General features: G+C 41.7%; 1 protein-coding gene across 4 annotated transcripts in view; it reads right to left on the bottom strand.

The window, feature by feature from the left end:
• Window positions 1-512: 512 nt before the first annotated feature.
• SMC1A (structural maintenance of chromosomes 1A) overlaps window positions 513-13,471 on the bottom strand; it is a 47,163-nt gene continuing 34,204 nt past the window's right edge. Inside the window, exons 23-24 of one of the 4 annotated variants that reach the window (XM_088834072.1) lie at window positions 1,728-1,860; window positions 513-1,118 (exon numbers count right to left, since the gene is read on the bottom strand). In XM_088834072.1, coding sequence (XP_088690198.1) covers window positions 966-1,118; window positions 1,728-1,860 — 286 coding nt within the window. In that variant the 3' untranslated portion in view covers window positions 513-965. Of the gene's footprint in view, window positions 1,861-7,124; window positions 13,094-13,471 lie in introns of those variants that run through there. The other 3 variants (XM_088834071.1, XM_055437977.2, XM_055437978.2) reach the window with 3 other exon arrangements.

Raw genomic sequence — 13,471 nt, 5'->3', positions numbered from 1 at the left:
TTTCCCATTTTCCTCTTGGATTTACTATCTTCTTTTTCTAGTTATTAACCTTTTGTCAGTTTTACATATTGCAAACATATTCTCCTAATATGTCATCCACTTGTTAATCTTATATATTCCTGTCTCCTTTGTGTTGTTCACACTGGATTCAAAGCTATGAAGAGAGTATTCGGTCCTTGCCGCCTGGTGGGCAGGGAAAGGAAGTCTAACCAAACCACCTTTGGTTTCCACAGAGGAAGTGGGGACCTGCCTCTCATTGAGACTCACATGAAGAGGAATCCCTCCAAACAGGATGAAGATTTAAATACTAGGCAGCCAATAGAGTTCACTCCTTTGGTTATCCAACATATACCTTTAATCCCAGATTTATTCTAAAAATATGCTTTCACAATATAGTGCCTCATATAACCAAAAAATGCACATTCCTTCTCTAGAGGGAGACAGCAACAATATAAGTTATAGTGCTTTCATGTGTAAGCAATATAAAACCCAACTCAAACTGGCTTAAATAATAAATGCAATTTATTGGCTCACTTAACTGACAAGTCCATAGGCAGGGAAGACTTCAGGCCCGGTATGATCAGGAATATGAATCCATTTCTCTGTAATTCTCTTGGCTCTGCCTTCTCCATTTTTCAGCTCCATTCTCAGGTAAGCCTTCCACATGCTCAAAAGATGGCTAACAACAGCAATCAGACTACATACTTCTTTGTTCATGTCCAAGGGAAGACAGCTATGTCTTCCCTCAAAATCTGAACAAAAAGCTTCAGTGATTGGGTCATCTCTGAAACAATCATCACTGTGATAATGTGGGAGATTACTCAGATTGGTTTATATCATAAAGTTCTATACCTAGAGCTGGCAATGGGGTCAATTCCACTCAAATTGCACAGCTGTTAATACAATGGGGGAGGAGAGGAATGGATGGTGGAGAACAACTACAAAGGCCACTACAAAGGAGTAAACTAACAAAGAGGAAGATATAAGGTCCAGGAAAGATTGGGTCCAACCCAGAAGAGTAATGAAGGGACGTCCCAGGATGACAGTTGTGCCGCAGGCCTACAGAGCAACCAGTCCAAATTGGAGCAGGAAGACGGAGGGCTCCAGGAGGAAGGTATCTGGGGAAAAAGGGGATTCAAATGATTTTATACTTTCCTTAAGAATTTGGAACAACTTAAGAAGGAGATAAAGTCAGACAACGCAAGGAAAAAAGAAAGGCAATTAGAAAATCCAGGAAAAAACAAAAACTGTATAAGAAAAGAAATGTAATCCTAGGACACTGGAGCATTAGGAACAACATTTACATAATCATAACAACATAAACACTTTATTGACTTTAAACTTTTAGAATGACCTGTTAGCAAAGTATGGATGATTTAATTTTGCTTATAGAAAAGAATGTAAATATTATTAATCTTGTTAATATAAAAGTATAAATGAGAGAAGTTGAGAGATTGAAAGAGGGAGTATAAATCTATTATTTAAAGGTACAAAGGTAAGAAATAGAGGACATATAATTAATGACATGTCTATATATTGGAGGCATGGGAGGAGGGCAGTCGGTGGTATTAATAGCAGAAAATAACAGATAATGTCTAAAAGTGGTAAGTTGATAAATAGAAAAAAATTGTATATTATTTAAAGATATGAAGACTATTATCAGAAAAGTAAAAAATAAACAGTTATAAGTAGACTAGTAGATTTCTAGGACAAGATGGCAGACTTACCACATGTTTATCTCCATTCCCACCTGAAACCTTGCTAAAATAATAGTAAAGGAATAAAAAAAAGTATAAAAACACAATGATGAAGAAAATGTCCGTCAGGAGCAGGTCCATCAGCGAAAGAGATTCCAAATGTCTGGAAGATAGGAAGAAAATGGAGGATTGATGAAGCATGGTGGAGGATGCCACAGTCTGGAGTATGCATGGAGGTGATGCCACTGAGGAGGAGTTGATCTTTCTGTGCAGCAGCTTGGAGTGTCTTGGGTCTTAACAATGCCAGGTATGATATAGAGTACGAGTGAGATGTGGGTCTGAAAACGGAGATAAATTGGGAAGCTGTATATCGAACTGTTAACCCACCCCTCTGTACAATTCACAGCAGCCAGGTGTATACCCATTCGGCAAAACCAGACATTTCTCATCTAAGGAAACTGAACAAACTCAGAGAAAGATCTTTGTTTGCAGCATAGTAGTCAGCTATTTTCCAATCATTCTAAAGGCAAGCCACCAGTCACCTGGCCCTGTACCCCATACACAGAGCCTTGAATCCAATTTTATTGTTGTGTTCTTCAATATGAGCAAACCACTATACATTACGAGGGATCTGAGAAAAGATTACAAATCAAAAGAGACCAAAATAAGCAAATGGGGAAAAACAAATTCCAAAGGAAATAAATATTTCAAAGAACACAATGAAATATAAAAATAACTCTATTACTCCAAGAGAGATTCAAGATAATAGTATATCCATTAAACAAGTACAGGATGCTATAAGAAAAGATAACATGAATGGACATTTGGAAATTTTAAAATATGACTGGAAAATGAAGAGAAATGTAGGGCTTTCCTGGTGGTCCAGTGGTTAAGAATCTGCCTGCCAATGTAGGGGACACAGATTTCATCCCTAGTCCGGGAAGATTCCACATGCTGCATGGCAACCAAGCCTATGTGCCAAAATTGCCAAGCCTGTGCTCTAGAGCTGGTGAACCACAACTACTGAACCCATGTGCCTAGAGAAGCCTGTGCATCGCAACTAGAGAGTGGCCCCCATTTACAACTAGAGTAAGCCCACGCGGGACAACAAAGACCCAATGCAAAAAGGAAGAAAGGGAGAAAGAAGGAAGTAAGAAGAAGGGAAGAAAAGAAATACAAGAGAAGAGATGGAAAATAAAGTTAAATCTTCTTCCAGAAAGTAAACAAAAACAAAGGAAGAGAAGGAGAGGGAAGGAGGTAGGAGGTGTGGCAGCAGTAGAGAACAGATAAAAATACAAAAGATAAATTCAGAAGGTCTAACATTCCACTTTAATGAGTTCCAGGAGAGAACAACAACAAAAACAGAAAAGAGGAACATATCAAAGAATTTGATCAAAGAATATAAGAGAATTTCCCAGAATTAAAGAATTTCAAAATGAAGAGGCCTAACCAATGACCAATGCAATGAATGACAAATCCCCAAACTTAAACACATAATTAGGAAATTTTAAAATACCACAAATACAGTTTTCAAAAAATTACTATTTAAAGAGGGGAGTAAATGGAGTAGAAGTACTTTTCCCTATTCCTCTCCCCAAGTACAGCTAAAATCCTGGGACATTACATATAAACATAAGACTGAGAGGTGGAGAGAAGGCAAACCTGCTGAGGACCTCAGTAGCAGAGGAGCGACGTAGTGGTGATTTCTTTTGGTTTCCTTTTTACCTCACATATCCTAGACTTGGTGCTGGATAAGATGGTACTTAGATAATAACCATTCTACTCCAGCCAAACACCACAGGAAAAACTGTAGTCCCACCAGCAAAGGCCAAGTGGGGAACCTAGACTTCTACCGTTGCTGGCTATAAAGAGTAACTCTTCCCCTCCTCACTGGGGTAGTGTTTGGGAAGGCTGAGTGGGGAGCCAGAACTCCCACCCTCATCTAAGAGTAATGAGGAAACCCTCCCTCTGGGGTGTGAACAGACACTGTGGGGATCCTGGACTTTCAGGCCCATCTGATAGTAACAAGTCAGTGTCTCCTCTTTCACTGCTGCAACAGTGTCTGAGGAGGCAAGGTAAAACAAGATATTTAAATAATCCTCATATTTAACCCAATACCCCAAATCCCCAGGTTTCAACAGAAAATCACTCATCATACCAAGAACCAAGAAAATCTCAATTTGAATGAGAAAAGACACTCAACAGACCCAACATCATGATGACAGATATGTTAAAAATCATCTGACAAGGGTTTTTAAGGAGCCCCATCATAAAAATGCTATAATGGACAATAAGGAATATGCCTAAAACAAGTGAAAAAATACAAATTATCAGTAAAGAAACAGAAGATATAAAGAAGAATCAAATGGAAATTTTAGAACTCAAAAATATAATAACCCAAACAAAATGGATGGATGGCAAAAAAGGAGGGGACAGAGGAGAGAATCAGTTAAGTGGAATATAGAACAATAACTACCCATCTGGAAAAAGAGAAAATAGACTAGGAAAAAAGTGAACAGAGCCTCAGGAACCTGCAACACTATAAGAAAAAATCTAACATTCATGTCTTTGAGGTCTCAGAAAGACAGAAGAAATAAATGAGTTAATTTACATAAAAGCAATGAGACTTCAAAGTTCTGTGGGAAAACGGTGTTGAATCTCAAACTTTAGGGGGCATCCCTGGTGATCCAGTGGTTAAGACTGTGCTTTCACTGCAGGAGACATGAGTTCAATCCCTGGTCAGGGAACTAATATCCTGCAAAAGCCTCAATGTACAGCCACAAAACCACAAACGATCAATCAAACAAACAAAAAAAAGCCCAAAAGAAATGAAACTTTGTATCCAAGCATAAGAATGGAATACAGTATCCAGGAAGTCTATCTCCTCTACAACCTTTCTGAGAAGTTACTTGAGGATGTATACTATCAAAACAATGGAAAAAAACAGACACAACAAAACCCTGGGAACCACCAGTAAATAGTCATATAACCAAGGAAAGCTGTGAAGGAAAGTTCCAAAATGACAGTCATGCATCAGGCCTAGAGAACAACTAGTTCAGATTTGTGAAAGGGATGAAGGGTTCCAAGAAGGTCTTTTTTGTTTGGGGGGGCGGTAGACTTGATGTACTTAATATAATAGATTTTTGAAAAGAAAAAACGGAATATATGAAAAAGTAAAAGTGAAAGAGAAACAGAATTAGAAACTTCCAAAAAAATGAAAAACTGCTACAAGGAAAAAATTAAAAGTACATCGATTGGCTCTGCAATAAACAATATTTATAGTCATGTTAATAATAACTGTTTATTGCTTTTAAACTTTTAGGATCAAACTATAGACAACACACACAGAAAAAGCCTTAATCATGATTACAGAATAGAATTCAATATTACCAACTTTGATATATAAAAGACGGGATGATAGAAGTTGAGAGGTTGAACAGTGGGGAAGAAGGCAAATAGGAAAGTTATTCCCATCTAACAAAGTTCTGGTTCAGAAAAATGGTCTCTCGCTCATGGAACAAGGAATCACAGTGTTGCTTAAATTCAGAAAAGTTATCTAATAGAGAAACTAAATTGTATTAAAAAGAAGAAGGACAAGAGTTGAACTCGGTGTAAATTATGTAAATCCTCATCTGTCATAGCAGGACATAAAAGACACATCATACGGCATATTATTTAGAAGTAGGGATAACAATCAGAAGAAATAACTAAAAGTGGATGCTAATAACAAGATGGTTTGCGACCCCATGGACTATACTGCCCATGGAATTCTCCAAGCCAGAATACTGGAGTGGGTAGCCTATCCCTTCTCCAGGGTATCTTCCTGACCCAGGAATCGAATCAGGGTCTCCTGCATTGCAGGCAGTTCTTTACCAACTGTGCTATCATGCAGAGAAGCCCTTCAGAAAAGTTATTTAACAGAGAAACTAAATCATATTAGAAGCAGGAAGGACAAGAGTTGAACTTGGTGTAAATTCTCTAAATCCTCATCTGTCATAGCAGGACATAGACACATCATATGGAATATTATTTAGATATGGAAATAACAATCAGAAGAAATAACTAAAAGCAGATGCTAAGAAGAAGATGGTACAGTAGGTATGGGGGCATGTGTGTCAGTATTCTTTTTTGGTACTGGTTTATTGATTTGTTTTCTGAACAATGTGTATGCATTACTTCTATTTTTAAATGAACATGTATTTAAAATTCATTTTTACAAAACAGAAAAAGGGCATTCCTGCCCACCACTTACTCCCTCCCTACAAATCCCCTTGTTCCTGGCAGACCTAATGGCAAGAGAATATAAAAATCTTTGAAAAACCTTGCAGTCTCCCTCCCTACCTCTCCTTAAATGTAGCCTTACTGCAGTCAAACTGGAATATTCGTTAACCCAGACTTGCCATACTTGCTTGGAAAAAATATTACTCCTTATCTCCATTAGTTGGAATCTTCCCTATTGTTCAAGGCTTAGCTCAAATTCCACCTCCTCCGAAGTCTTCCTTAGTCCACTGGCAGAACTTCCTCCCTTCTCAGTAACTCCCAAGTATTCATTCATGCCTCTGACACATGCGTGTTCTTTATTCAAATATTATTTATGTCAATGTTTCATGCCCCCAACCATCCTTCATACCAGCTATTAGTCATCTTCCTAAAATACCAATCGGTCACTTCTCTGCTTCAAACCCTTCTTCGGTTTCCTATTGCCCATAGAATGAAAGCTGTTTGATTACCTGGCTTCCACTTCTTCCACTGCTCCCCCCAAAACCCATGTGCTTTCACACTATATATCTTTCTTAGGCAGTTCTTCTGTTGGCAATATTCTTTCCTCCGTTTCTACATGGTAAACAAATTCTTCCTTCAAGTGCCCCCTTCTCTATTAAGACTTTCCTGAAAACGCCCTCCATCCCACCCCACCCCAGGAAGAACCACCTAATGGTCATATTCTTTACTCTGCCTCATCTACACTTGTCAGTTCTTTTGTCACAGTTGATGCACTTATCTGCTTAATTATATGAGCCCCCAGGTAAACTGAATTCCTGGAGTATAGGGAATATATCTTATCTCCAGAATCAAGCACAGGGCTTGACATGCTGCAGGAGCTCAATATATGCTTGCTGCATGAATGGATGGCAAAGTGATGACCAAGTGAATACTGGAAAGAACAAATGAGCAAATGCTTATACTACTGCATGAATAAGTGAATGAATGAGCTATCCAGGAAGTAATGAATAAATGAATGACTAGATGAGAAAAAGAAGCCAGTGAGTAAGTGAATGAAAATTTCCTGTGCCAGTGAGGGTGTGAGAGAAGAATGAATTTCCACCTGTCTTGGTTCAAACCTACCTCTAAGATCTTCTGCCCTATTCTCCAGCCATCTAAAGTACACACCAGTGTTAACCTGTTTTAGATTATAAGGAACAGACATACTCAGCTTAGTGATGGAGATTTATTGAAGCATTCACAGGGAAATAAGGAAGACAAAAACAGCTACACAGGCAGCCTCACAGAACAGAAACTTGAAAATGGTTCATGATCCAAAGCAGCGCTAGAGCCTGGCTTATCTTGTCACCCCCTCAGCTTCAGGCATCTGTTGCTCCCTTTTGCTCCCTTCTCTAGCGCTTCTCAAAATGGTGACTCAACTTCTTTCTGGCAGTGTTTATACTCCTCCTCCTGCTACTGACTACCTTCTCTCTGCTCCACTCCACGCCAGCCCGTGGCTTTCGGGGCACAGCTTCTGGGCCTCCTGGCTCCTGGGGCTTCAGTTCCAATTGGTCGGGGGCTTCTCTGTGCTGTAACTTCTGCTTGCCTGGTCTATCCTGCTGCCTCTTTGATTCTCGCTGCCTCACTGCCACATGGTTGCAGCTACCTTGGCTCTTGCAGTCTCATTGCTTCTGCTGCCTCATGGATCTTGTCTGTTCAAGCCTTCCGCTGCTTCGTGGATCTCACAGATTCAGGGTTTTGTCTCACGGTTTCTGTTCCTCTACGCTACTGCTACATCGTGGCTCCTATTGCTTCATGGCTTCTGTGTCCTTTTGGCCCATTGTCTTGCTGCTTCATGGCTTCTGCTACCTATGGCCCCACATTCTCACATGCCTCATGGTTTTTGCAGCTTTCTCCTCGTTTTTGCTACTCAGTTTCTGACATCCCTCATCCACCACCACGTCTGCCTTGCTAAATTCTAATTGTTCACTTCTTCTGAATGCCTCACATTCAGCCTCCCTGAAAAAGGATCTGATTGTTTCATACATTTGCCATCTCATACAGGCCATGGCTAGGAGGTAGAGTTCTTACATCAGTCCACCTAATTAGGTCATCGTCCAGCTTAGAGACTGGCTGTCCATGAGTAAGATGCTATCCCAACTTTGTCATCTGTGGCCAGGATTGTGAGGTCACATGGTACAGAGCATGGCAACTCATGCTTAAGAAACCCCTTAAAAGGGACTGTGGGCATGGCAGGTCTGCTGAGGGTTTCCAAAAGGGAGCAGTGTAACTGACAAGCTTCTTGATCGCCTGTCCAGTACCAGTGACCTTCAAAGGCCAACCTTCTCCTTGGCCTTTTCTGCCTGTTCTGATCTGCAATGGGAGAAATCAAGGCTCTAGGGGCAATGTGGAAAGGGAACTTAGGTTCCAGTTCTGGCTCCTACATTTCCTAGTAGTGGGGCCTTAGGCAAGTTTCTTCCCCACTGAGAGCCTCAAGAGGGGACTGGATGAAGTCTGTAGGTTCCCTTACAGGTCTGGTGTTTGAGTATCTTTCCTTTAGGTTACTGTATAAGGGATGTAAGTCTTATCTGGGGAAGCCCTCAAAAAACATCTGAGGTAGGAAAGAGGGAGTCAGAGTTCCGCCTTGGAAGGGCACAGGAGGTGCTCAGCCAAGATTTATTGAACTCAATGAATGAATCAATAGCTGGGGAGGAGGGGGAGACCACATAGCACACAGAGAATGTTTACTTAACTTGAGGAATTTCAATTGCTGAGGAGGCTGGAAGGAGATTCTGATTCAGATGGATGATGAAGGAGAATGACTGGGATAGAGTAGGAATCTTGGCTATTAACAAGCATTCATTCTATCCTCCCAGTCACACTTCACATCCAATAATCAGTCACCAAGTCTGCTTCATCTCTTCCTTAAATGGCTCACACCTTATCATCTCCAATCCAGTCCCACTGCCCTTGCCCTTTAGTAGCCTAGTATTTTCAATAGTTCCCTAACTAATCTGTCTCCATTTTCTCCTTCACACACGCATTCATTCATTCAAAAACTATTTTTTGGAGGCCTGTTTGGGGTCAGACACTGTGCTTTTTGCTGGGGGTATACTAGTAGCAAGATAGCCCCACACCCACCCCTGTGGGGCTTATAGCTTATTTGGAGAGATAACAGGCAAATATAAAACAGTGTGAGAACTGAACTGGGAAACTAAGGGAGCATATAGCTGGAGCATCTAACCTAATCTGCTTCCACACTGGCTAGCCAGAAAGGGCTTTGTTTCTTACCTAGTCTCCTTTGCTGTCTCCAACCCACAGTTCCCAAACCTAGCTGCACCCTAGTTACATCCTCACATTTATAAGCTCTCCAGATCCTGAGGCCCCCACCCAGTTATGGAAACTGAATTTTTAGGTGGGGTTGGGGGTGTTGTCCAGGATGCACCATGTGTTTCAGGTATACAGCCAGTTAGGGAACCAAACTGTTCTATGAGGTAAATCTATTCTATAGCCAGGCTCTTAAAATCTGGTTCCTGACTACCTCTCCAGCTTTACTTCCTGCTACTTTTCCCCAGTACAGGAAACCTTATGGCACAGTATTTCTGAACTGGTGGGCTGTTTCTTGACCGCAGGTCTTGTGCATACTGTTCCCACTACCTGGAAATCCCTTCCAACTCCTCAACTGACTAATTCCTACCAGTCCTTCGAGACTCAGCTCAGGTTTCACCTCCTAGACTAGAGGATATCTTCCCTGAACCTCTACCTAAGCTAGATGCCCTTCCTATATCCATGCTCCTGTCATAGTGCTGATCACATTGGTTTATGAATTGCCTCCCCAACTAGACACTGAGCTCCTCAAGGACAGGATAAAGATTTGATTCATGTTTGTGTCCCCAGAGTAAGGCTACTAGGTTAGAACATAAGGGAGTCAACCTAGTGTCCTCCAACTAGCCCTAGGGATTTCACTCAGGTTGAGCTGGATCTTGGAAACACACCAGTGTCCGCTCTCTTCTGGGCACAGCCTGCACTGAGTGTGTGTTGCCTTGTGATGATAGGAGGCAGTGTGACACAAGAGAAAGCACTGGGCAAACAGAGGAGATCCTAGTTGAAGTCTAGGCTCTGCAATGGAGCCACTGGGATCTCAAGACAAGTCATCTCACCTCTCTGAGCCTCAGGATTTAAATCCTTTGTAGCACTGTGTTCCTGTGCCAGGGCCTTAGCCTGAGGCAATTCATGTAATGCTTCCTACCTCATGAGGTAGGGATTAGTTACCCAGATTATCATCCACACCTACTGAATTAGTTCTCCAGGCGTGAGACCAGAGCAAGGAGCTCCACATCCTTTGGACATGGGAGTGCAGCAAAGAACTGCTGCTTTTCATTATAAGCCCTTCTGTATTATTTTATTTTCTAACTGGTGTATATATTGCTTTTATTCTTAAAAAGGGAAAAGAGGGAGTTCACTGATGGCCTAGTGGTCAGGATTCCAGGCTTTCACTACCACAGCCCAGGTTCAATCCCTTGTTGGGGAACTGAGATCCTGCAAGCCACACAGTGTAGACAGAAAAAAAAAAAAGGAAAAGAAAAAGCTTCACAGGTGATTCTAGTGAACAGCCAAGGTTGATAACCACCCTCACAATGGAGAAAACACAAGACTGAATTGGAGGGCCTGGATTCAAACCTTCACTGCTACCTGGTAGCTGGGTTACTTCACCTTCCTGGGCCTCAGTCTCCTCATCTGTAGAGTAGGAAGAATAGCAATTACTACCGTTAAAAGTCTGTGATGACCTAGATGTCAGCCAAATTGCTTCAGATATATTTCATCTTCCTTACATGGCTGCAAGGTAGGTGTATATTATCTCCTTTCCTTCGTGAGGAAACCGAGGCTCAGGGAGGTGAACTAATGGGCTCAAGTTTCTGCAGCTAGGATTTCAATCAGGGTGACTCCCAAATTATGGCACACACACCACAAGTGGTATGTGATTTCTTTGGTTGAACACAGATAAATTTATTTTGTTTTGATAGTTGTCCCTTTTAATATGTATTAGAAAATACATACTTAGCACAACAAACCCATTGTTTCACGGTTATCACTACTTAGGATGAAACTAAAGTAGATAACAATATTATACCTAAGACAACCTCAAGAAAAATATTGGGTAAATAGTACAGGAGGGCAATTTGGAAGTATCTATTAAAAACAAAAGTATAAATAGCCTATGACTCTGCAATTCAATTTCTAGGAATCTACCCTAGGTAAGTTTTCACACACACACACACACACACACACAAATGCTCCTGCTTAGCATCCTATAAAAGCAAAAACAGAAAATAGTCTATCACATGAGAAATGGGTAAATAAAATGTGGTAGAGTCACATAATGGCAATCTACCTAACAATTACAAAGGATGAACTGCTTCTACATTTAGCAACATGCATAGATCTCAAAAATATAGCTAAGCAAAGAAAACTGCAGAATGAGTCAATATATCATCTGCATTAAACACAATATATTCAATGAATTCATATGTAAAAAGTTAAGATGGATGTACAACAGACATTACAGAAGTTAAGATGGGATGGGGGAATGGTAGTTGAATGACTACTATTATTTGCAACAATCTCATTTCTTAAAAAGAAAATTCACTCATTACTTGGGTAATTACAATTGACTAAACTTTTAAAAAACAAAAATGTAGTATACAGATCAGGACAAGGTGATGGTCTGATGGTATATGTGAAGAAGCAAAGACTCATCTCATGGCAGCACACTGAGCTGCCTCTGCAACTAACAATTATTTCCCAAAAGGAACATCACACACATTCAGCCAGGATGTGGCCCAGGCTACCTCTCCCCTACCTCCTCACAACCCAGGTTGAGATCTAGGCACTCAGTTATATGTGATTTAAGCTTTAGGGTTCCTTAGGCCCTCCACTTACCAGGTAAACCCCATCAATGCCCTGGAACTTCTCCAATAACCAGAGCATTCACCATCTCCCATATCTGGAGGCTCGTTCTGTCCTTAACAATTGGGATCAGAAGCCCTCAGGCGTTAGGCATGTGAAGACTTGTTTTCTGAGGTGTTGGCACCAACTGGGCTCTAAGCAAGGATAAGGCCCCCAGTGAGGAGTTTGACATCATTAAATCCTATGAGGTAGTTAAATACTGTTAGCCCCATTTTATAAATGAAACTGAGGCACAGAAAGGTCAAATGACTTGCCCAGCGTCAAACTAGAAAGTAATAAAAAATGGGACTAGAACTGTCCCCAGAGCCCAGGCTCTGCTCCTAGTACCCAGGCTCTGCTCCTTAGTACCCAACCAAATCCTACCAACTTAAGGTCCAGCTCAAAAGTGACCTCCGGAAAGCCTGGAGGTGATCGTCTTCTTTTCAAATTCAAAGCCCTTTTCAAATTCAAAGCACCTATACCTGATTCAGCTAACCACAGAAACTCATGAACTAGCATCTTCCTAGTAGGAGGGTAGAAATCATGTCTGACTCAGTTCTGTATTCCTAGCATAAAGTCTGACAAACAGGTGTTCAGTGTGTGTCTGATGAACACACAAAATGAATGAAAACATGAATGAGGGCGGTTTCACGTAACTGCCTGAATCCTATGAGGTCCAGAATACTTTTGCCCAGCTCTGGGATGCTGTCATACTAAGCTCTCTTGGAATCAAATTCAGCCTAGGCTCCTTCTAAAATGGGTCTCTAATATCTTTATTATTTTGCAAGCACACCCACATGCACACATGCGGACACATATACACACACATACATACCCACACACAAGCAAAATGCAAGGGGGCCCAAAGGACCCATGATTACAGATGATGTGAGGTGGTCTGGAAGGGAGGAAAGGGGGACAGACAGATGGCCCTGTTCAGCTCAGTTCAGCACCTCCTTCCAGAGCTCAGGATGCTCCCTGAAGCTCAGGAATTTTTGCTCCAGAACTAACATCACCTCTGTTCCTCTTCGTGCTTGATAGCAGGGCCTAAATCCCATGATTATACCAAACAGGGACAGGAAGTAGGGGAAGGTTGGGAATCAAATATCCAGAGATTGGAGAGGGGAGCTTAAGGATCCAGACTGGGTAGGAGGGCAGAACTACTGCTACTGCTCATTGGGGTTGGGGTTGGCATCTGGGTACTTGGTGAGGTCGAAGGTCAGGACTTTGCTGATCACACAGTCCCCTTGCTGAAGGAGGAGGGAGAAAAAGAAAAATAAAATTGTAAGGAGAGAATTAAGAGGGATCTAGTGCCCTAGGACTGGGGAGCTTCAAACCCTCCTCCCTACATACCTGCCCAAAGCCCAGGCTCTGGTTCTCTGGGTGTGAGAAGATTTTCTCAGTCCCACGTGCCTTCTCTACCTGCCTATTTCTGCACTTTTGTCCTTTTCTCTGTCTGGGTGCTTCTGCCTTGCCTTTCTACCTGTCCCCAAATCCAATGGCCCTGCCCAGCTGGGCTGGTAAGCCTCCAGGACAGGGCTCCAACAAGGCTGTTCATGAACTGAGTCCCTATGCTCCCCAACCCCCGGTGCCCCTCCACTGCAGCCTTCCCTTCCTGCCCTGGGGAT

This window comes from Moschus berezovskii, chromosome X (genome assembly GCF_049115385.1).
Source record: "Moschus berezovskii isolate FMDL1 chromosome X, NW_MosBer_1.0, whole genome shotgun sequence".
Classification (NCBI taxonomy): Eukaryota; Metazoa; Chordata; class Mammalia; order Artiodactyla; family Moschidae; genus Moschus; species Moschus berezovskii.
This window is presented reverse-complemented; position numbering and strand designations above follow the sequence as displayed.